We start from the raw sequence: 25817 nt of genomic DNA on the forward strand, positions 1-25817 counted from the left end.
GTGTATAAGACTTCTTACAACGAATCTTCTCTCATCAATGAGGCAGGAAAACCAAGTGCCAACATATAACAACGAGTACAGCCCAAACAGACGTATGGACATTTGGCGTGCAGGGTTAGCGCTGTAAGACACGGACCTGATCAGTAACACGCCTCCTCTTTTGCTCGGGCGACTGGACATACGCAGCCTGGGTGTAGGCATAGCTTTTATAGCGAGGTTGAGGAGAGGGGCTGCGCACTCGGCCCTGAGCCACACTCACTGTGATCTGAGAGAGAGAGAGAGAGACGGAGAGATGGAACAGGAGAGAGGGCGACGGGGGGAAAAGAAAGAAGAGGAAACAGCCGGAAGGATGCAAAACAGAGCAGTGAAGACAACAAGTCAAAAGGTCAAAAGGCCAAAATGTGCAGAGGATGAAGAGGATGAAGCAAAAAGTGAATTGGAAGAGTGGAAACGGGGAGCGAGTGATGATGAGAAATGAAGATGAGGAAAGATGAGAAAGAGAAGCAGAAAACAGGAGAGAAAAAAAACACAATGGAACATGAATAATCACACATAAGCTCTGTCTCCATCCAAATGTCAAGCTAATTTGAGGTGAACTTTCAAAGCATGAATAACAAATAAAATACAGATTCTGTGCGCTTCCATCATGAGTCAAAAAACACATTTACAAGAAAAATGGAAAGTCTCTATATCGGATAAGTTATTTACTTGCTGGACTGTTATCAGACGTTAATTCAACTAAAACTAACGAATAATTACTTAAAAGAGGCTATTTAGTCTAAGGAAGAAAAACACCACATTATAGCTTATATGAATGAAAAGATGAGTTTAAAAGGCCAAAAAAAACACCAATAAGTATTACTCAAATATACTGTATAATGGCTGATGTTATCAAACAGTCGATCGAATCTTGCTGTATTATTTATATATTTTTTGCAGTTTGTTGCTGCTATGTCTCTGCTATGTAGCTTTCAGTTGCCACTTAGACCACCAGTGCGCCCTTTTCCAAATATAGCATAATGATTTATTATTTAACAAACAATACATAATATTTATAAAATAATATGCAAATCATTGATTTTTGACAATAATATTTTCTGAATATATGTAAAACTTATAGTATAGTGGATATAGTGGAAAAATATAGTGGATGTGAAGAATAAAGTAGCATTGAATGGAAAAACTATAGTTGATAATAATAATAACTTCCCATTGCAAAGTAAGTAAAGTCACCTGTAATCTGATTAGGAAATTAATTTAATACGTCAGAAGATGATTGGGTGGAAACCCGGCTACAATGAATGCAGACATGAGGGAGGGCAAAGGGGGGGGGGGACAGAGAGAGGACAGATGTCATGCCGAAGATGGACAACAGACAGTTGTGCACAGTCAAAGCTGGTGTTGTTGAGCAGCCCGTTGCTCCTCTTTGGCCTCAAGATGCCTCACACACTAGATGACATGTAACACACGATGCTCCCAAACTAGCAGCTCTGTCTAGCTCTGGCTTTGCCCTCATCAGTTATTGGCCAGCAAACAAATTACCGATTTATTCCTGCGTTACAAGTTCTCTTTGAAGGTTCCACAAGAAGAGCACTGAAATAAAATAGACCTTTTGTGGCTACTTTTCCATTTCTTTTTCCTGGACTCTAGATAAGTGGCTAAGTTGTTAACAGTATTGTTAATGCCACCCAAAAATATAAAATAAGTCTTTTTTTTTTTACTGCCAGAAACAACCTTATCGCAGGGTGAAAGAAAATATGATCTAGGTATTAAGGATTTAAAAGCGGTTGTAGTGTCAAATAAATGCATTGGTGTTAGTTCACTTTCGGCAGCTTTCCCTTCTTTGAGCAAATCTGTATTTACCAGTCATGAAACTCATATAGTTCTTCCAAAAAAAGGCTAATTCCTTGAACCATTCTATTCAATTTGAAATTCAGAGCCTCCGCTTGCCTGTCATCGCCGCATAAAAACAAGGAAAACAAAAGCATGCAGACGCTTGGATCACAACAGGCACGGAGGGAGAGGCACTTTAACATTTGGCACCCTTAATTAGCAGGTGGAAGAAAGATAATATTAGCATAAGAGTCATTCTAAAATATGGCATTTCATTAAAACAATGTTTTTTCTTCCCCTGCCATATCAGACAAGCAGTACAAAGTTTATCCGCGTGACATCCTTCCTCCGCTGACTGTCGAGGGGGTGTTCAGCCATTGCCGTGGGCTTCGAGATTAATCAGTAACTTTCTGGGCACCTTTGGAAGACTTTGTCTGACTTTTTTTCCTGCCGAGAGACTGTGTCTGCCCAAAGGCCACTTGGATTCAACCACAAGTAAACAAGAAGAGTTGTTCAAAATAACCACATAAAAGCGCAATGAAATCTGAGAATGAAATGCAGACTCTATCTGTTCTATCAAATGGTTTAGTCTCAGATAATCATATTGATTGATTGTTTATTTTGGACACCGGACTGTCGTGATGACTTATGTCAGCTTAAATGAATCAGATCCTCCAAGTCACACTAATATTATCCACTTTGTTTGCATGTTTTGCATCCATCTCCCTGCTCCTGTTTTGACCCTTGCTGCCTGCCCCTCTTTCACTCCTTAAGGCAACCCGCCCCTGGGTTTAACAGTGTTCCAAGCAATGGGCCAGTTTCCAATAAAGCCGACTTTGTTTAGTTTAAGCAACATTGTGCTTCCCCAGGAAGCTCTCCTCCTCCCCGGGTCCCAGGTGGTGGTAGCAGCGTGGCGTTGATGTAAGGAGGTGGTGACAGCGGCGCTTTGATGACGAATGAGGGAAGAGGCAGATAATAGCCGCTGTCAGTTACTCTTTTTTTCTTCCCTCCCGTCTTTCCTCCACCGTCTCTCGTTTTTATTGCCACCTGACTTGTTTCCTGGCACTCCAAATTTGTCTGCTCCATGTCACTCACTCCCCCCCCCACCCCGCCGCTCCCTCCTCCCTCCACCCCCCGCCGCTCCCTCCTCCCTCCGCTGCTCCCTCCCATCTCCATCCCTCGCTGCACATCTTTATGAATCTTTTCACCTACCCAACTTCCTCCCTCTTTTCTGTCGTGATTCTCAGAAGGTAAAGCTCTGCAGTTTTTCTCTATTCTGAACTGAGAAGATGATGATGAAAGGGGGGGTTAGGAGGAAGGGGAAAAAACATTACCAGTCTCAATTTTCTTGAAAAAGGTCAGCGCAGGTGGATCTAATTTGGGACTTTTTACTTTTACAGGCGGTCAATTTCCGTTGCGACAATCTCACAAATTTCAGACTGAATGAAAAAGAGAGATGGGCGTTTTGAGTAATTCTCCCTTAAAGGAGGCGGCATTAAGTCAGGCTATATGAGATGCCCACTCATGCTGCTGCTTGTTACATGAATACCGTCTTTATGTATTATCTTCCTTCTCAAAACATGACGATTTCTGCTTGTTACAAGCAGACAAGCCTTTCTCTGATTAGTTCTGTTACGCCGTTCATTGAAGACAACTCTGAGGGCGTTGGGGAGCATCCCCCACCAGTTTGCCTCCAGGTAGGGCAACACACAGTTGCGAGTGGAAGTAGCACACAACCATTTTGTCATCTTGAGGAAGTTGCACATTGACAGGACAGTGGAGGGATTATTGATGCAAACTTATTTTGCAACTTGGTGAGAAAATGCATGCAAATATGCTAACTTTAGTCCTTTAGTTGTGTAATATGAAGTAGAATAGAGAATCATAAGGTATTTGTGAGGCTTTTTGTGAGACCAACGAGTCTCCATGGCTGAGCACAAGACGAAACCCATCAGGCAAAGGCTCATGGGAGATCGATCATGGCTTCTTACTACTATCACAGTAACAGAAACACCAAATTTCCGGTTGACAGAAATCACCAGAGCGAAGAAGGGGCTATCACTATTCAATTAGTTCCCATGATGACTGGGTGGGGAAACAACAATGGTACATCACCATGGTGACAAGATGCCTTGATGACACTAGCTAGGGATCATTAGTTTTGGTTACCTTCCTTCAGTCCTTCCTTCCTTAACTGTTCTTGTTTTGTTTTTATGATTAAAGCTGTGAGGCTTATGTTTTTCCTTTTTCAAATAAAAGTCACTCTGGCACTCTCATCGCTATTATATAGGTATGAGATCTGAAACGGGTTTTAAGGACATTATCAAGACATTAACCCTGACTTGAAGTCTACAACTATTCATTTCCAACAGACCAAAAAAACGCTTCACAAAGCATTATGGGATTTGAGGTGACGTGGGGTTTGAATTGTTTTCAAACAACCACATTTCATGCAACAGAGGTTTATGAAATACATTTTCCAAGAAGGTTGTAGACACAGGCCCCCCCACCAATATTTAGTCATCAAAACCTAAATACAGTTAGGCAACAAAATCAGATAAATAGTTTTAGAAAAACTGTCAAACAAAAAAAACAGAAACGGATCTTCTAATTGGTTGTACTGTGTTCAACTGGAACAGCGTGTGTGTCTAACCTGCTGGGAGAATCGCTGCTGGGTCTGAATCTGGTAGTGCTCCTCGGTCGTCACCCGGGCAACGCTGGAAGCGGACACCCGAGGCAACGTCTCAACCTCCTTGATGGCTTCCATGGAAACGCTTTGGGGGAGCACCTGGAAAAGTGACGTCACGTACATGATGACGCTCTTCTTGTCAGGGTGAGGCACGGCCACATCTGAAGAGCAGGAAGAAAAAGACAAATGAAGTTGTGAGTCAAAGTGGAGGTGACAGATTAAAGTTGCAATCGAACAGTGACAAAATAAATAAATGAATGAATTGTATTTACAAAAGTCAATACAAAATAGAATTTGTTTCTACATTATTTTGAAAAGAGGAAGCTTTATGTTGTTGTCATTTGGAAGAAAATTATCCTTCAAAATGATTTGGAAGGATCCTCCAGAATATCCCAAAATACCCCCAAATATTTCACATAAATATCACCACAACAGCGACCACCTGTGCACAGATGTCAGTTAGGCCCAGATGAGGCATTTATTTTAGTCCTCATGATAGGAAAATGGAAATTCTGTCAACGAGATATCATAAGATATTGACTTGAGCTTTAGAGAAATCCGAGGGGCATTTGTCAGTATTTCTTGCAAAAGGCTGCAGGATGATTCAATCCATCCCCTCACTCCCAAACCAGTCATCGCTGGCCACACTTGCTTTTTTTCTTTTGATTTCCCAAAGCAGCATTGTGCCCGTGCCCTTCAACCCCCCTCCTGAAAAGTCACATTTAAATTAAGTTTGGGCAAAGCACAGGAGGGGGGGGTATGCTCTGTGGCATGAGAACTTTCTCCGATCATCATCTGCATATTTGCATTAAATGCATTAACCTGTGGAGTACCAGGTTGCCAGTGAAACTTATACTCACTGAGGTTAGGAGGTGGAGAACCACGGATGGAACCCAGCTCTTCTGGCACAGTCTGGACTTCTAACCTTTAATTTAGCATTTTAATATTGCAACGGTATGTATTTTGGATGTATATTTAGGAATTGGGAATGCATATTTGTGAATTGAAAGCTTAATAAATACTTGGTTCTATGGTCCCATAGAAAGGTGGCAAAAAGAGCCACGAAAAGAGTGGCGAAAAGGTGACCCAGAGGCGAAGCTGGTAGAGACGCATCACAGCGCACAAATGAATGGCAGAAGGCGGGGGCGAGGAGGTCCGGGAGAAAAAAGGGGGGAGAGAAAAAGAGGGACATGTAGAGAAAGAGACGCGAGCTAATGAGCTGCCTTTGGCGGCGGGGGTGTTGACAGAGTGACGCGCGCAGCGTGGCCGGCTCACCGCTCTGGAGATTAATGAGCGGGAGAAAGGAGGGCGACCGTGAGGGGAGGAAGAGACGGCCGGGTGCAAAAGGAACCAAGAGATGTGCTCGTGTTAGGCCAGATAGGCGTGTCCCATCGGGGGGGGGCAGATAAACCCCAGAGTCATACTTCTGGCTGCAGAATACTGATTCATCCTGTTGTTTGTCTAAGGACCGGCTCTGTAAATAACGTCAATCTCTGCAGGATATCTGCACGGTTGTGATGTCACAACTACACAATTAACGGAACATTTCAGTTTATTTCCCGTTGCTATGTAACTGAATTTTTGACTTGGTACCATCCCTCAAGCTTAAAGATGAATATTATAATCATTACTTAGTTTTGAAACTTTTCCTTACCGTGACCATGATGTGGTTACGTGGTTTTGTCTCGTTATACATCTTGTAACAAAAATAGGAATCAGCGCAATATGGTTTTGTGCTACTTATTTACAGCTTTGGTGATTATCCGCTTTTCGTAAAAAGACATGCCCTCAAGTGATAAAATAATACAGAGAATATAATAAACCCCCAGTAAGGAACTTGGTGCAATTCATGTCCACACCAGAATATTCATTAAAAAGTTAAACAATGGATGACTTCTTCTCCACTGAGGTTATGTCATAGCGTGATGGGGGGGGGGGTTATAAATGTTGCATTAATGCACAGCCCTCTAACGGTGGCATGCCTCCCCTCCCTGCTCAGAACTCCTGACTGTTTGTTGTAGGATCGCTGGAGATCCTGTCTGCTGTGTCATTCCAGGGATTAAGTGAGCGCTCCAAGGGATTACATCGTTCCCCCGCCGCGGCAGCTCAGGGGCGGAGGGATCAAAGAGGAACACCGCTCCTGCTGAGACTGCCGTTACATGGAGCCCTATTTGTTTCAACAGGTTATGGAACTATGTGTCCATTTTTTTATAAATTGAGCACTTTTTGTAGAAGATATTTCTAAAATTGTTGTGTGTGTGTATATATACATATATGGATCAACCTTTTTATTAATATTATCTTTGTCACGGTTTGGATTCACGTCTTGTCTTATTTTGTAGTTTCCTGCCTCTTGTGTCCCTGGGTTAGCTCCTGTCATCCCCTGTGATTGTCTGCCATGTCCATGATTGTTTCCGCCTGTGTCCAAACACCTGCACCTTCCCAGTGTATTAAAGGCCTTGTGTGTCTCTGGTCCCTTGTCGAGTAATTCTAAGTCTGTTCGATGTGCTGAATCCCTGTTTGCGTATTTTCTGTGTCTGCATTTTTTCCCACTGGCATTTTTGATTTTGAAGTTTGGATTTATTAAAGTTACCTCTGAAACCTGTTTCCTGCCTCGGCACCCCGCCGTCGTGACAATCTCATTCTGTTTTATCTACCAAAATAGGTATAATAAAGGTCTATGTCCTTCTATATATACAATATAAGGATACATTTAAATAATACAGCTTTTACCATCCAACTTTATTAATACCTAGTTATTGTTTTTCTAAGCAATATGGCTGACATTTTTCTTGTGATAAATGTGGCAAAAAGAACCCTAGTAGCATTTATGGCAGCGAGCTGCCTGATTGAACCAGGTCAACTTCACCCACTTTACCTCCACCTGACAGTTTTGATTAAAGGTCTGTATACTGGTCTCAGGCCAGCGGCAACCCGGGCAGTGATGGACGTCACGGATGTCAACCAATTCTGCGTGAATAAAGTGCAGTAAGGCCTCTCGGGGGATTATTTGCAGAAAAATAAATTAAAAAAGCACTTTTCCTGCAGGTGGGAACATTTTTAGTCAACTTTTCACTCAGGCTTTACTGATCATATCCTTCCACCAAGGTGACTTCAAGTCATCACCATGGTTACGCCAAATCACAGTAAGGAGCTTGATTGGGAGGCGTTAAATATGGTCCGAGCCGTAACTTACCCCAGGTGTTTAGTGGAATAATTGATGTGTCTAAGTGTTAGTTGGGGTGACATTCAGTCGAATGCTTTATCTGAGTGAGAGTACTGGGCGGTGTGTGGCAGGTACCCTCAGGGTCCAACAGCCTGTCTATCCCCAGGTGCTGCTCGGCCTTATTGAAGGCGTGTTCCAGTCTGTCGATCGCAGAGGTCTTCTTCTCCACCGAGCTCCAGTCGAATAGCTCAGGTCTGCAGAGGCAAAGAAGAAAGAAACCGGGCTCATGTACACCCGAGCATTTAGTCCATTGCGTTCCGCAGATTAGGATCCATTTTAATCAAGGAGACAAAGCGCATTCTCCAAAGTAAAAAGGGCTGACGCTGAAGTCATAAAAAAGTTTATATTTTATTTAATTCATTCGTTAATGAATAGATATGGCCTGAGACCCAAACTCTCACAGCTACCAATGAAGGCAGACTAGCACCATTTCACCTCAACAAAGGTGTTCATCCATTGATCGACTAGGCTTTCAACCCACATCCATTCATTAATTCACTTACGTATTTCTTCATTCAGTGCAGCTAGCAGAGTAATTAATTTTCTATATAATTCGGTTATGTAAATATCTGCAGAATCACTGATCAGATTTGAAGTAAGAACATATATGGTTGGCTTTCAGAGTCGTCTGTCACTACCTGACAGGTTCTTTTCACCCTTTTCTGAGTTATAAGTGATAATTGCCTGATTTCCCACCTCTGGGTATATCTATTTGATAAAACAAAAGAGAAAAAGACCAAAATAAGGGCAACCAATTGAATCTCCCTCTGAAACCCTTTTGAGATTCCACTCACTTTCATTGTGTCCATGTTTTTTTCTTTTTTCTTTCTCTTTCAAACAATAATACAGACACAGCACACAATACCAATCTCCCCTTACCTGTGGCTGTGGATGAGGGCATTGAAGGCCAATCCATCATTCCAACTGCTGGAGAAGTTAACCACATTCACCTGAGGACAGAGATGGTGGATATTAACCGGGCTAACCTTGACGAGTATGACACTCACTGTCGAAGCACTCTCGCCCCAATACTGGCTTCCATTTTTATGATGATACACGTCATAGACGTCTATTCCGTCTCAAACTGCCAGTGTGCGCTTCGTATGTATGTGACAGAATACCATAGCTAACAGGAGCGTTTGAATGTAACACGTGTGTGAAGAACCTATTCTGTGCTACTGCCGGCTATCTTCAATCAATTTAAGCCTATGTAGGTTAAAAATAGGACATTTTATTATTACCAGTTAACCCTGTAAATGATTCTTCTTTGCTGGCTCCACAGTAGAGGTCTCAATGGGTCATTACCCAGGACAGGGGCGAAGGCTATTAACAATAAATTTGTTACGACTAAGGAGGCCTCAATTCACAAATATCCATTGTTATCTGGGAGAAACCAAACTACTGTGCAACACTCATATCCAAAAGATTGAAGAATCTTTCAAAGAAGACACCCATTTATGCCAAAATGATGATGTTGTAGGTGGTTACATCATCAGTTACTGAGATAGTGGTAGCTCCAGTGTCTTTTCGTTTTGGATGGGTTATTAAATAGATACCGTGCTGTTGATATCATGCCAACAAAATGAAAAGTAACCATAAGACATCCTGGATATATCCTTTAAACTCGTACTTTGGAGCCTACCGGCAGACTATCCAGTGTTGCCCCTAGGTATCCAACTTCTGGGGGGTAGTAGTCGGAGCAAACGGTTCGGCCGGGGTTAAGGTGGCAAGTCAGAACTGCCGTGTGAGGGAAAATACTTTTTACTCCTTTTCAGGGAACGGGAGCTTATTTCTATATTCTGTATTTTATCATTTGTTCCAGATGCGAGATCTTTAGTTAGGAAGTGCAGTTAGTTGACACAATTGAAGTGGAGGAGGGGGTTAACAAAGGTTATTTAGGCAATCAAAGGCATTTTCACTTGGTGCAAATGGTACAATTTGGGGGTGAATCAACAATTAAATGCCATATGTCCTCCAAACCAGTGGCATATGATTTGTTTTGAGTCCTCTCAGCAGTTTAGATGTGAGGATTTATACATAAGAAAACAATTTCTGCAGAAACAAAAAGCTAGATGACACTGTACAAACGTGAACAGACAGTCCAAAGACTGAATGCCTATCCCTGGAATTTTAAGCTAATTGGATTTTTCACCCCTGAAAACATATTAGTAGGACTTTGGCTCCTCTCTCGCTCTCTCTCTCTCTCACTGTTTCCGTCTCATACGTACGGCTATAAAAGGATAATCATCTCATGGCAGTCATCCCAGGTCTGGATCATCACCAAAAACACATCGATTATTCCTTGGCCCTGAGCCTATCCGGCAAACATTGTGGAAGAAATCTATTCATGAGGGGTTTTAGATACCCACGCAGAGGATGGACAACAAAAGAAGACATACACTCTTTGGCCGTGCTACAGACATTGTCTATCTCCAAGGAAGCCATTGCTTTTTAAATGAAGAAAGACATTCGCTCCACATTTCCATGGTCATGTAATGAGCCATAAGAAGAAGGTCACCGACCTGAGGGTACTGGCGCGTGTTCTCACGAACCCAACTCAGCAGAATCTTCTCAGTGTTGGTCTGCTGTAGGCCCGCCATCACATCCTTCATCACATCCTTTACCTACAGACCAACACACACAAGGGTACAGCTGCTGTAAAAACTCATTGCCTTTACCTTTCACCAGACAAACCCTCTTTCTTTTGATTAAACCTCACAACAGGAGAGGCTTTCAATTGAATGATAATTTCAAAGGAATACAATGTGTCAGATTGAGGCATTGTGCGAGGTTGACTTTTTGGAGGGATCGAAAGGGTTCATTCCCTGAGGAGTAAGGCTTGAAGAAGAGTATTGTCCTGAGAGGAAGAATCATTATCAATTGCGTTTCTGTTAGATTCTTACAACACATTGGATGGGTTCAAAATTGGTTTAGACATTCATGGTCCCTAGTGGATGTATCACAGTGACTGTTGTGATGAGGATGTTGAAGTTAAAATTGTTGATATAGAACACAAAGAGTGTTGTTCATTAGTTGATTCGAAGGGCAGAAATGAAGCTGCAAAAGGCACCAAATTATTCCAGAAAAGGTCCACCTGAATAGTGGAAAAGATTAGAGCCCATGCTGACGTGACGCCTCCATATGAGACATTACAGATGCAGACTTTGCTGCTTTCGAGTTAAGTTTTGACTTGCACTGTCAGTGGATACTTAGCATATTCTCACACACACACACACACAGCGGCACAAAGTCAGAGGACACTAGTCTTTGCATGCACATATATCTGCTCCCGAGCCTGTGAGTGGATAGGGTTGCATCCTCATCCTCCGGTTGCTTTTGGCAGTCGTGACTGACAGTTTTGGAGCACTTGTTCAGAGCTCCGGGGAGGGAGAGAGAGAGAGAGGTAGATTATACTTTTCACTGCCCAGTTGTGCATTGCTTATGCATATCTTACTTTCACCTTTCTATCGGCCATATCCACTCACTAACACACGCAGACACACACACACTCCTGTTATTCTTCCTGCAAGTAGCTCCTCTGCCCCACTTTCTTAGCATTCTACTCTCTCAAAACACACACACACACACACACACACATGCAATTGCAGCTAGGCAGTGTGGTGAGTGCTAGTACAGCCCAAACAAATGAATGGAGGCTGGAATGACAACAAAAAACACTTAGAAGCCTCAGATCCTGTCAGCAAATGAGCCAAAAAAAACTACCCTGGCCAGCTTCACAGACACACACACACACACACACACACACACACACACACACACACACACACACACACACACACACACATACACACACACACACAGTTGCACGGAGATATAAAAAGTAAGATAGAGGAATAAAGAGTCTATTACACACCACAAAAGCTAATAATAGAGAAAGGTGTATTTGGACTTGAGGTGAACTCCCAGGAAAACACACACACACACACACAGATTTGTTAGCGATTCCTCATAGAATGTGGCCTGCTGGGTAAAAAAGGCACTCATTTGGGAATAGGTCACTGCATTCATTTCCACTTTAATTGGAGGGCCACTGTGACAAAGACTGCTATGTACACACATACTGACACAGATACACACACACACACACACACACACACACACAGAAGCCCTGGCGGACGTGCCCACGCACAAGTGAAACGATAACCTCCAGGGCGTAGCAGCCTTTGACAGGAGTGTGTGCACGCACACACATACACACTCACACACACCTCATTACGGCATCGTGTTTTGCCATTAATCGCGTCATTAAGTCAATGCCAAAACTCGTGGGATTGAGACATTAGCCACTATTTATCTTAATGAGGAATGAAATACCGTTAAAATGTATTGTGATGAAAGCTATTTAAGATGACTTTAAATGAAGTTGGTTCCAAACAACAAGTCTGTCATAAATAATTGACATCTTTAAACACAGTTGAAGAGAAAGAGTTTGTGGTGTTTTATTGACAGAAGTTGAAATATGTTTTCATTTGTGTAGAAGAACACTGAAACTAAGAACCCTCGTCTTGTGAATTCTCTTATCTTAAGGATCCTCTTCATGTTTCTACTGGATGTGGACAGAGCAAACACGGGCTCAATTGAACTTTCTTTTTTTGGGAGAGTGGGCGTTATGATGCCTGAAGGCCACTCAGTCCGTTTGGATGCAATCTACAACTTCAGCCGTAGATGTCACTAAACCATATGTTCAAAGATTCAGTTGTTTTCAAAAAAGTCAACAAAACGCTGCCCTCGTCACCGCATTTTTTGTGGTGATCGGACTGCAATCAGATTATGCCTGACCACATGGAAGTACCGGTCTAATCTGAGGGATAGATTGGGACGAAGGGATTGGGAGCGTCATGAAGTGTTGATGCTTCCTAATAAAAAGAGTTATATATTCTGATCCCCTCGCCAACAGTAATGTGCAGTAATTCTAGCTGTGTTAGCATTATTATCTTCACCATGAGATCAGGCCCTTTGAATGGCCGCTATGGAATAAGGTGCAATTATGAATGGAAATTGATTTACATATAATTTAAAATACAGGGACACTGCACAGCTTAGAATTTTTTGTTTGCTGTTGCTGAGTAAATACTCCTCAAGGTCACGGCAAATGAAACAACACAAACAGCTATGCAAGCACGCACACACACACACAAACCTGCCAGTGGAGAATGATGCTCCAGATGAGCCCGAGGATCAGTTTGTGATTTCCATCAACAATGTCTGTCGCTCCGATGTTCACCAATTCCACCTAGAGGAGGGATGAAAGGAGGGTTTTAGTCCACTAAGCACACTTCCTGTCACTCATTGGTTCCTATCATCATCGGCTAGTGACCCCTTTGAAATAAAAGGCAACATCCACAATGTGACATTGCATGCGTAATGGAACATGAGCCATGAACAATTTTCTATTGTTTGCTAAAGCAATTGTCTACCCAAAGCTCTCCACAAATAAAAGGAGTAAGGAATGAATGGCGTGTTTATGTTTTTAATCCATGCACAGCAGACATACAGTAAATATGTCAGGAGTATGTCCGTGTGGCGCTCGCAGGGAGCAACAGAGTGACTACGTCCTCTTCCCCACCCCGGTCGGCCGACGTGGCCAAGATGTTACTACATCAGGGGTCAAGGCTGGAGGAGACGCGTCAGTTCACATGTTCTGCTTATGGAGCATATTTAACTAGACAGTCACCAGATTAAGTCTTATGCTGATATCACACCAAAAGCGAAGCAAATTTTCCGCAACGCTTTACTTTATTTTGCTTCATTCGCACCTGAAAGGGGGCGTGGCTTACCCATGATTTTTTCCGTAAAGACAGTTATCATTTCCGCTATCCACAATGGAAATAAATAACCACTATTTCTAATATTTATTTGTTGTGTGAATTACACACAAAGTTTGAATTTCACCAACTCCTCCAGGAAGTGCGTCTGGATGACCGCCGCTTCCAGCGCTACTTCAGGCCGACCAGCAGCCGGTTTGATGACGTGTTGTGTCGGTTCGGTGCCAGCGCCTCTCAGTTAGACACAACTTACTCAGCTCAACTGACTGTGTGTCTCCGGTGAGCGGCTGTTTCAGAAAGTGTCTTCACGCCTTTGCAGGAGGACGGCGGTGATGACGAGCAGAGCATCTCAAGCGCTGATTGGCTTTCGCATGACAGCGTTGGGCAAATTTCTTCGTTTCGCTCTTTTCGTTTTTTCGCGTCAAACACGCCGCCAGTTTAAAAATCGCCTCATTCGCGACCAGACGTGTCTGTGCATTGACTTTGCATGGAATCTACTTGCGCAAATAATTAAACCACCGGCCAAGAATATCCTGCAAAATAATTTGAACACCTCCAAAAATTCAGATTAGCCCTAACTTTTTCCGACAGGGGGTGGCATCGTACTAACTTGCTGATTACAGTTTACAGAAATAATTGGTCTATAATTGTAATGGTAGGTTTATTCTAGAGACAGAATAAAGAAATGCAGAAACTCACATTATAAAAAAAGTCCTACATTGATTTACATTTTAATGTGGGAAATAAGTAATCTACCTACCAGTTAGAAAAAACCTACCATTACAATTACAACTGTATATGCAGCCATTGTGGACAATGCTATTATTACCTTACCGGATCATCACTGCAAGTGCATATTATAAAATGTGTTCGGTAAGGTGAACCCAGTGTTGGGAAAGTTCACTTTCTACATGAACTAGTTCAGTTCACAAATTTTAAAATGAACTAGTTCAGTTCATAGTTCAAAATTAAATATTTGAACTAAGATCACAGTTTCAACTAGTTCAGTTATTTTTTTTCCATATGTTGCTGCAAGCTATAATTTTTCAAAATTATTGCCACAGCCCATATAAAACCACAGACAGCAATTATTTGATCAGTTTTAACACTGAAGCTATGCATCAGATTTAATCTTCATATCCAATTTTGAATCCTTATCCAACCAGGGTTTACATTAGCATTAAGGGGACAGCATTTCCCCTTTGTTGCTTTAATGTTGCTGTCCATTCACTCCACACTAGCAGCAGCTGCAGCGTTCACCCCTACAGTACATTCTCAAACACATGCTGCTTGAATGGTCTTTTTTAAATAAGGAATAAAAACACGACAGTTATCATTAAGGTGCAAATGTTTGCAAAGAAAGGTCAGATTCCTCCCATCCTCACAGACATTGTCAGTAACTTCATAAAACTCATTTAAAATATTTGCTACACGCAGCTGTCGCCTCCATGCATTTCTTTTTTTTTTGATGACGCATACGGCGGTGCGACACTGGTGGCTGGTGTTGCCAGAATGGGTGTTTTTCCGCTACTTATTAAGGCGCGTTTACGGTGTGTTTTCTATAGAAATCTGGCACCCTATTTGAACGATGTTAACCTGAAAGAACGTGCTGTTCACAGACACCAGAATGAACGAGTTCACAGTAACGTTCATCGGGCATTAATACAGTACGCTCAGTTCACGTTCACCCCAAAATATGAACGAGTTCATGAACTATCGTTCAATGAATGTGCGCGTTCAGGCACAACACTGGGTGAACCAAACCCATTCATCTATCTTGATTTAAAATAATATATATCAAGATATACAAGGTGAAAAAACACACAGAGAAAGCAACAGAGTGAGAGAGAAAAAGGGAAAAGAGGGACGGGATGCTCTTTTCAGACAGGAAACGTCAAAGTGAACAGGAAGGTATTTGGAAACATTAATGCAGTCAAAGTGTCATATTAAACTCTTCCAGGGAAATGTGTCCGTGCCCCCGCACTTCTACTCACATTGTTCTTCTGCAGGATCTGCAGAGCGCGGTTGACATTGTTGAGCGAATGAACGCGCGTGAATCCCCTCTCCAACCTCACCTACACACACACGCACACACGCACACACACACACACACACACACACACACACACAGAAGTCATTGAGGCACAAACAGACCTTGCTCAGGAGCATCTGAACAGCCACATAACAATACAAAGTGTGTGTTTAACAATAAGGAGATTGTATCTTACACAGGAGCAGGGTGAGGAGTCACATTACTGTGACAACGTCAAAAATTATGATACCCAATTGTGGGTATTTTTTTGTACCGTTTACTGCCTGATTTGAACCTCTTCCAGGCCGTGCCCCCACAAGGTGAGTCACTTGTCAAATAATCAATGAACTTTTTCTGACAAACTGCTTCAAAGACTACATTTGTTAATAAATAAGAAGATATTGTCTGATTTCATGTGTTTGGTTCTACCTTTAGGTCTTAATGATTAAATATAACAGACCTACCACAAATGTGCCTTCCTCTATGTTGACTTTTCACTGGCTTTCACTGGTTGTCTCAATTTAACGTGACTTCGTAATGAATTGTGGGTAATTGTCTTGTGTTTTTATTTTTCATCCTTAACCCCTAATTATTCCTTTATTTGAGGCCTCCACTGGTACCCCTCTGTATCCCCCAGCAATGAATTGCGGGCGATTCCCTCGGGCAAAGCCGCAGAAATCCAAACTCACAGAAAGGAGGTCACGGAGTACTCTGAATGTCTGCCAGAGAGCCCTCAAACACTCGACAACGGGACTTTAAGCCCATGAGACTGGCATCGGGCCACGCCATCGACCACAGTGCCCCACTAACGGACTCCACATGCCACAGTGACATTTAGCTTTCCACTTACGTCGGCAATAAAAAAGTAAATCATTATTTTAATCAGCTCGACTCGCAGGCATCTCGCTCCTGTCATGGGACCAGTTTGTATGTGGTCGGTAATTGCAATTGAATACAGAAAGACCAACAAATGCAAACAGAAAGATTCGCAAACATTTTCGCCATTGCTAACTGACCTCTGACCCGTCGTTTCGCCTGAAGAAATTGTGTAAATAACTTTGGCAGCATCGTGGAAAGGGGAGGGTGGAGGTGCACTCATTTGATAGGTTGAAAATGAGGGCAATATCTGATTGGCTACAGAAAGGTCAGCGTTGAAAAAAACGCATTAGCGAATCCAACCAGAGCAGGGGAGTCTCAAAAAACCCGCGCACAAATACATCCACATCCACAAACAGATATAAATATGAATCAGAATTTATTTATGTGTGCATTGGAATGTATTTGTGATTCTTTCTGTGTGCATTTGCAATTATTGAGACTGATCTGACCCCATGGGTTTGTGACACAGAGGAACAATGAAGACAGTTTACATGCTGGGAAAACGGTCATTGGAGAGTTAGCCCTGTATGCTAGGCAGGGTTAGCGGTGTGGTACTAACAAAAACCTTTCATACGTCCAAAAGTTTGCATTATCCTGACTACATTCAGCAAAACGTGCAACACAAGTCTGCCAGAGACTCCATTCACAAAGAGCAACCGGCCTGCTTGTCTAACGGCTCGATCAGATTTGTTGATCCCAGCATGCCCTTTGTGGGAAAGACTTACTGCGTGAACGTGGTGGCCAACATTGCATGTTCTCATGTCTGTGTGTGTGTGTGTGTGTGTGTGTCTGTATCCCTACCAGCTCACGTCCCGCCAGCCCCTCCAACAGCTCCAGCAGGCGTCTTCCATCACACAGATCTGAGAACAGATCCTCCACGGGAGGTTTCCCTGTCTGAAACACATACACACATATACATTTAAATGTCTCGAGCTTATAAACAACGTGCAGTTAAACGTGATCTTTAATGAAAAGGCTATGTAACAGCATCTTTCAGTCTGAGGAAGCTTTGACTTCATGGCTGTAAGAAACATCTGCAGGCACTGACATGAGGTCAGTTTACCCGTACGGCGTTGGGGGTCAAAGTTTTGATCCGAGACATCCCTCGAGTACACGCAGAGACCGGCCGTGTGTGTGACCTGAAGACAGCGGATAATAGCCAAGAGCTTGTTCTTTATCACTGCTGATGAACCTGTGGTACAAACCAGCAGTGAATTCACTCGTGGAAACAGCATAAAAATACATGATAGCTGCTTAGCTACTTCCATAGTGGGCATTCTGTCACACATTGTAGCGCGATATGTTTTGGTCTGCTTTGGCACTGCATAAGGCTCATTATGAGGATTCTTCTATCCACAACCTACCAGGTCAGTGAGTATCAACACGTGGTTATTGGTACGTATAACATGAGCATCGCAAAAATAATTCAATATTGATGAATGCTTAATTAGTGATACTTGACTTGGAGAGTCAGAACTGGAAGCAGACAACACCACTGTTGAACTGCATTGTTCTTAATGGGTCAAAAAGGTCAATAAAAACGGCAAGCAGATTTTCCTGTGTTCCTACATGTTTATGAAATTATTAATAATATTCATTAATATAATTTTGTTTCAAAAAGTACGCAGGTATAAGGCACCACCGGGCAAAAGAAGCCTGGAAAACAATAACTGGATTAAACCTCACCACTACTTCTCAGGTGCATGGTTGACTCTCGAGAGGACTACAGCTCAATTCATCTTGGTCTGGCGAGTGACCTTCCCATGCAGGCCGTTTATTAAGGGGTGTCATAACAGATTTGAGATCAGCTAATCCCGGCTCATTTTTTTCCGACAACACTCGCTTTAACACAGCCAGCGGGCTCGATTGGAGGATTCCAAAAATCGAGCAAAAGTCCAGTGATGTAATTAATCACGAGAAAGTGAGAGGCAAATTGGCGAGGACAGCAAAAGGGACAAAAAGGACGCTGAGGACGAGTGAGCGGCGCAAAGATTTACTTGTGCACGCCATTCACCAATAACTTTGCACCGTCCCCGTCGCCATCATTACCGTGGCGGAGATCCCCTTGCCTGCATCAATCATGAATTATTACGACGGCTGCAATGTGTGGAGTCCCCCCTCCTGCAGAGTAAAAATGACAGAGAACTGCGTGGGAAGACAAAATAAACCCAAAGCCGAAAGAGAAGAGAAAAAACTAACTTTTCTGCAATGAAGGAATTCGGTTATCAATCTTGGAGATAACCGATAACTTCCTATCGCTGGCTTTTTCTACCCGGCCCTTTCATCTGTGCTCTCTCCCTCTGTCTTACATGTCTCACTCTGTCTCACTCACACAGCCTCTCACACATCGCCCTCCCTCCCCCCATGTCCTCGTTTCCCTCCCGCTGTCTGTATCTTTCTCCATCCCTCTCTGACCCAGACCTTCACTTCTCAGTGCGCGTGTGTGTGTGTGTGTGTAAGTGTGTGCTTGTGCATTGGGAGCAGAGGTGTTATTTGAATGGGCTGCGTGGGTATAGGTGATAAGTGAAAAAAGCACAGGTAAACACAGAGGGAAGGGGGGGAAATGGTGCTCTGAAGAGGGATGTGCACATTGGGATGTTACAACGCTGGCAAAAACAGAACCCCCAAAAGAGGTTTTCTCCCTCGTCATTGTTTACTGGTCCGATGAAGACGGTCCTACGGATGTTCTCCAGCCTCAAATGATGTTCCTGTGCCTGTGTTTCTACTTAGTAACTTAAGAATTATAGAAAAAGTGACACCCAAAACAGATGTTCTATTGATTTCACAGCAAATCAACTCCAAATGCTTTCCTACACTGGCAAGGAGCAGAGCCACACTTGAACCACACGGGAAGTGTGTTTAGTACTGCCATGTCGTAGGATAATCGAGTAGGGGGAAAAAAAAGCTCAAATGCAAATGACAAACCAGCACTTTCCTTCAATCTAGAAACTAGTAGTATTTCCGAGCAAGATGATGTTTCACAGCGAGTGTCCTCGCCACCTCTGTGTGGAAAAGGAAAAAGCAATGCCAGCTGAATATTCTTCAGGGTACAAGTGAAGTCTACAAAGAAGCTGCTGTGTGCGACACTATTTTCTACAGAAAGTTTGTTACCTCGGATACGAAAAACTCCTTCCTGTATTTCTTTTCATTGAATGATAACTGCAAGAAATTACATTTCATTTGAAAGGTAAACTTTTCAGATGAAATGGATTAACACAGGGCAGCTGAGCCTTTCTCAAAGCCTGGCATTTCATCAATAATACTTTCTTAGCATTTTTATTTGACTTCTGTAATATTTGTCCCATTTGTGTTGGGCGAATAAATAAACCAGCACAGGTGTTTTATCTTTTATAAACAATGTGTTACCAAATAGTTTCATCATGTCATCAATGTTAACAAGACACAGTTCTGCTTTTTGTCTTGTAATTTGTGCTGTATAATAGAAGGCCATGGATATTTCCAATAAAGCATGCATACCTTTTGGTTGACTTCAGGAAGTCTACATTTTCTTGGGAAGCTTTTAATACATGGTAAATGGACCTCCATTTGTTCAGTGCCTTTCCCCTCTTCAAACACACAAAGTGTTTTTAAACTACATATCCATGACAGGAAGTGACCAGAGGAATAACGCCTTGGAAGAGAAAGTGTAAGTACGGCTCTGGAAGTGAGCAGTTAATCCAAAGGTAGCCCCACCCTAAACCACACCGTGCTTTATGGCTTAATTTGAACCCAATTGCAAAAAAAACCTACATGGACAATTGTTCTGTGAGTCTGACATCCGAGAAGAGGGAAAATGGCCTTTTGAGTACATGACCGTTTCGGGGTTTTTTAAAAGTCCAATCATCCTGACCTCTTAATAGACTTGGAAATGAGAACGGTCTGCTGTAAGAGGACCAGGGTCAGGATCCGCCCACCAGCAACTCTAAAGCTCACAAATGAACATGTTATTCTGTAACATGTAATTCCATCCCCGGCTCCACTAGGGTCTGTGTCAATGAGTCCTTGGGGCAAAACGCTTAACCCCAGATTGCTGTGACTAGTGTGTGTGAATGGAATGAATGCTAGCTGCTGATGGGACGTGGAAGTGTTTGAATGGGTGTGAATGGATTAATGATAAAATGCAGTGTTAAAGTGCCTTACAAAGCGTGATACAAGAATAATCCATTTAACCATTATTTACATTATTTTTATTTTTGTATAGACAGTCAATAAGGTAAATTAAGCAATTTGAATAGTACTTGTAGTAGTTTATTTATTCTACCATTATTTTTCAAAGCCAGATATAAATAGAAAGAACATTCAGGTTATATGTCGCTCACTTCAAAGTCTGCTGTTGGTGATGATTGGCTACATTGTTGAAAGAAAGAAATCTAATGAAAATGGATAATGAATAAACCCTCTTCATGTTTCAAGAGACTGAGACTTTAGTTTTGCGGGTAACGTGAAGGGCAGCCTGCTCTTTGAATCCCACCAACAAATAGGTGTGAAATCCCTGGCTGCTTTTCAGACACACTCAGCCCTGATTTGTTTCAGCTGTTTTTTTACCTTCCTTCAACACAAAAGTGAAGTAAAGACGCCAACAGACATCCACCATCCTGTAACTCTACTCATCACAAAACCTCCCACACACACAAACACACACACAAACGCACTTTTACATTTTCAGAGTAATGTTACCTTTAAAAGCACATGGAGCAGAACGCCAAACACCGCTGACTCATCTTTCACTATGTGTCCCGATATACAATTTGATTTGGTATCTGGGACTACACACATTGTTATTCACAGTATCACGTTGTGTCACATCTCGTTTTAGTTTAACAGGGATGCCAGAAAGTGTCACTGACTACATCATCTCTACATGCTCACTTCCACCACTAGTAACTAAATAGTCAGCCATCTTGCTTTCTTATGTTATCTGTTGAGAGTATGATGGACAGTACCGGTTGGGAAGGCACCGCACACGAGTTGCATTAGCATTGGCATTGGCCAGGGCTAGCTAAATGTTAGCATTTTGGCAATATGTTACACTGTAAAAGTCAATGTTAGCAAAGTTAATCACCAATTACAGTGTGAAGCTGTAATGTTGGTTCTCTAACAGTGCTTTTACTAAGGGACTGCGAACCAGAAGGAACGGGATGGTTTTAAAAAGGGAGCGGGACCTGGAATCGTGTGTGTCTCTAGGACACATGTGTCAAACTCAAGGCCCGCGGGCTACATCCGGCCCGTGAATGAATTATCTTTGGCCCGCATGACCAAATCTATTTACTATTAGAGCTGGCCCGCTGGTATGTCGCACACATCAGCATAATACTACAAATCCCACAATGCACTCTCTGTGTGTCGTCGCGCTTTCGCGGGCCCTCGAAACGAAACGATTCGGTCCTGGTTTTTCGTTTTAGATCCAAAGCGGTAAAATGGAAGTGGGCGGCAGTTTTCTTCTTTTTCGTTTTTAATCAATAACGAGATAACGGAAGTGGGCGGTCGTTTTCTCGTTTAGAAACAAAAAACGAGACAGACTTGACAACTTTTCACTTTTGTGTTTTTTCCCATTAAAAGAAAATAGGAAGCGTAGCCGCTAAACCAGAAGTACGTTGATTTTCACAGTAAGAATCAACGCAACAGTCTGCAATGACAGCGGTTACCAGGGTAACATGAGGAGAAAAGTTCATTAACAGATATAAATAAATAATCCTGGTCTGACGGGATGTGTTAGCAGCAGTAGGTGACTACACTTGCTGCTCTTGGCTCTGATATTTATTATCCAAGTATTGTTTTGTTTCAGTGAGCAGAGCAGAGACAGTTTAAGGAGATGGCAGAGTAAACGTGTTCGCACCAGTAGGTGGCAAAATACGTGTATTTAAACCATAGATTTAATTATATTGAACTGTCCATGTTATTTGTTTAGGTTACACATGTCGAACTCGCGGACCGCCGCCGGTGTCCAGCTGCACGTCCAGAGCGGTCGTCGTCGGACCTCCAGCCCCCCCCCACCCCCCACCCCCCCGTCAGGTGTTCGCGCCGATCGTCTGTGGCCCTCGTTCGCTCGAAGTGGGCCTTATCTGGCCCGGACCTGAAATGACTTTGACACCCCTGCTCTAAGACAATGAAAATACACTCACCGGCCACTTTATTAGGTACCCCATGCTAGTAACGGGTTGGACCCCCTTTTGCCTTCAGAACTGCCTCAATTCTTCGTGGCATAGATTCAACAAGGTGCTGGAAGCATTCCTCAGGGAGTTTGGTCCATATTGACATGATGGCATCACACAGTTGCCGCAGATTTGTCGGCTGCACATCCATGATGCGAATCTCCCGTTCCACCACATCCCAAAGATGCTCTATTGGATTGAGATCTGGTGATTGTGGAGGCCATTTGAGTACAGCGAACTCATTGTCATGTTCAAGAAACCAGTCTGAGATGATTCCAGCTTTATGACATGGCGCATTATCCTGCTGAAAGTAGCCATCAGAAGTTGGGTACATTGTGGTCATAAAGGGATGGACATGGTCAGCAACAATACTCAGGTAGGCTGTGGCGTTGCAACGATGCTCAATTGGTACCAAGGGCCCAAAGAGTGCCAAGAAAATATTCCCCACACCATGACACCACCACCACCAGCCTGAACCGTTGATACAAGGCAGGATGGATCCATGCTTTCATGTTGTAGACGCCAAATTCTGACCCTACCATCCGAATGTCGCAGCAGAAATCGAGACTCATCAGACCAGGCAACGTTTTTCCAATCTTCTATTGTCCAATTTCGATGAGCTTGTGCAAATTGTAGCCTCAGTTTCCTGTTCTTAGCTGAAAGGAGTGGCACCCGGTGTGGTCTTCTGCTGCTGTAGCCCATCTGCCTCAAAGTTCGACGTACTGTGCGTTCAGAGATGCTCTTATGCCCACCTTGGTTGTAACGGGTGGTTATTTGAGTCACTGTTGCCCTTCTATCAGCTCGAACCAGTCTGGCCATTCTCCTCTGACCTCTGGCATCAACAAGGCATTTCCGCCCACAGAACTGCCGCTCACTGGATGTTTTTTCTTTTTCTGGCCATTCTCTGTAAACCCTAGAGATGGTTGTGCGTGAAAATCCCAGTAGATTAGCAGTTTCTGAAATACTCAGACCAGCCCTTCTGGCACCAACAATCATGCCACGTTCAAAGTCACTCAAATCACCTTTCTTCCCCATACTGATGCTCGGTTTGAACTGCAGGAGATTGTCTTGACAATGTCTACATGCCTAAATGCACTGAGTTGCCGCCATGTGATTGGCTGCTTAGAAATTAAGTGTTAACGAGCAGTTGGACAGGTGTACCTAATAAAGTGGCCGGTGAGTGTAGATAGATGGAGCGATCAATAGATAGTTACTTTATTAATCCCACTCGGGGTTATTGTTTGGTACAGAAGCATTTATATATAATGCAGGGGCTACTATCCCTGCAGTAGGTCATAGAGAAGGTGGTATGGGTAATCCAATATGGATGATCATTTCTCCAGTGTCCTTCCCTCACCACCTTTTTCACACTGTGAATGCTCTGTGTGAGGATTTTTTTCTTGCAGTACTTTTTCAGTTTTGGAATATTCTAGAATAAAAATAAGGAAAAGTGGAAAACTTTAAGTTAAATTACTTTACAAAAGCGGGAGCGTAAAATGACAAACTACTGCCCTCTGTGCTGGCAGCATTTTAATGTTATTTTAAAGTAAGTACGGTTTTAGTTTTGAGAATTTCTATATATTAAACAATAATTTAAAGCTAAATGTGAAAGTTTTTGCATTTTACATTTCGCATGCATGTTGTAGGACAGTCCCTGACTGCAGCTGGACTGTTTCCATCTACTGTCAGATCGCACATGGTGCCATTGAGGTAAAATAACATCTTTGATGTTTTATTCTTCACAACACAACTACTCTGGGGAAAAAGGCAGTAATGTAAGTGGCCTTCTTTTTCCAAAATTTTTCGTATTAATGGACCAATAACCACTGGTATCCAGCCAACACTGTAAAAGAGGTTTCTGTTGATTGTCAGATCACAGAATGTACATTACTCCTGTGTCTTTTGATTTGAGTCAAGAGTCAGAGAGGAGGTGAAATGTTCCGAATATTGTCAAGAACAAATGGAGATATATTACATCATCAACGAATAAATGAGAAACGCGATGTGAGCAGAGTATGTGTCTGTGTTTTACTTTTAGTGATAGAAAAAATCAGTGTCATGTTCTTCGTGCCCGACATGAACCCATCATCCGCTAAGAAAACAAATCAGGAGGGGGGAGGTTTTAGGCTGCCAGGTTCAGTAATTGAATTTTCCATAGGGTCATCCTGTGACTCAAATCCTGAATCACAAGGCGGACACATGACACAAAAGACGAAGCGTAACTCGCACAATCTCAGCTGAAGGAAGACGACCTGGTGACTGGGTAAACAGAGAGAGGCTTCCATCCGCACATCCCGCTGACTACTTATCTTCATTCAGGAATCCTCCACTGAGATAACAGCCAACGGGACCCATTCAACCGCAACATCTTCCCGCGGCAGATAAATGCCAGCTCTGAGTCACCGCTGCATTATCCTTTCAGATCACTCTCCGCTGCTTGATGTCCTAACTAACTTAAGGACAAACTCTACGTGGAGACGGAACATCTGTCTCCCAAATTACGTTTCTTTAAAACAGAACTAAAGTTCTACTTGGACGGAAATTTGAGTCTGCTATTTCCCTTAAAAAGCCAGATGAAAATGGTTGAATCATTGGCTGAAGACCCCATTCCATGACACAGACGCTGGTTCTGAAAAAACTTGCTGACGACATTGAACCAAGTTGACATATCAGATTCACCGGAAAAAATAATTTGATGGAGAAACATTGAAACTTGAGGCCCGAAAAGGCTACGTAAATTAACTATAAAACCTTTAAATAGCCCTTATTACTGTAATCCAAGGATATCATTACACTGTGAATCAGAAACAACGGGCCTCTTTTGGAATGAAGCAGAAGAGAAGATTGTTGCTGAATGGATACCTCCCTTATTTTATACAACCATTCTTGTGAAATCAGTACCCACATCGTACATCTGGTTCAGAATGGATTCATTAACGGGAGATACCCGTCGGCTACTATCCTTAATAACTCTCATGGCAGAAAGCACAGCGTGACGTTTCGATCACTGGACGCACAGAGATCTTTATCTCTGTAATTACTAACTCACACGCTACAGAAATACAAATTTTGTCACACCTCCCTGAGATAGATAAAGACATCAACCTCCAATCCACAGGCATTAGTTAAAGTAAGTGGATCATTACAATGTGGATGCAGGCTTGGATTACCTCCCCACTAGTACAGAACCATTGACTTAAGAAGATGCTGAAGATAAATA

At 42.7% G+C, this 25817-nt stretch overlaps 1 protein-coding gene across 11 annotated transcripts in view; it reads right to left on the minus strand.

Moving 5' to 3' along the window:
• dmd (dystrophin) overlaps nucleotides 1-25817 on the minus strand; it is a 202169-nt gene that overhangs the window by 106517 nt on the left and 69835 nt on the right. For 10 of the 11 annotated variants that reach the window (XM_062561339.1, XM_037454435.2, XM_037454358.2 and 7 more), the window contains exons 3-10: nucleotides 17247-17339; nucleotides 15529-15609; nucleotides 12910-13002; nucleotides 10271-10372; nucleotides 8628-8698; nucleotides 7824-7942; nucleotides 4487-4683; nucleotides 137-265 (exon numbers count right to left, since the gene is read on the minus strand). In XM_062561339.1, the coding sequence (XP_062417323.1) occupies nucleotides 137-265; nucleotides 4487-4683; nucleotides 7824-7942; nucleotides 8628-8698; nucleotides 10271-10372; nucleotides 12910-13002; nucleotides 15529-15609; nucleotides 17247-17339 (885 nt within the window). The remainder of the gene's footprint in view (nucleotides 1-136; nucleotides 266-4486; nucleotides 4684-7823; nucleotides 7943-8627; nucleotides 8699-10270; nucleotides 10373-12909; nucleotides 13003-15528; nucleotides 15610-17246; nucleotides 17340-25817) is intronic. The other variant, XM_062561338.1, reaches the window with a different exon arrangement.

Source organism: Pungitius pungitius, chromosome 3 (assembly GCF_949316345.1).
Source record: "Pungitius pungitius chromosome 3, fPunPun2.1, whole genome shotgun sequence".
Classification (NCBI taxonomy): domain Eukaryota; kingdom Metazoa; phylum Chordata; class Actinopteri; order Perciformes; family Gasterosteidae; genus Pungitius; species Pungitius pungitius.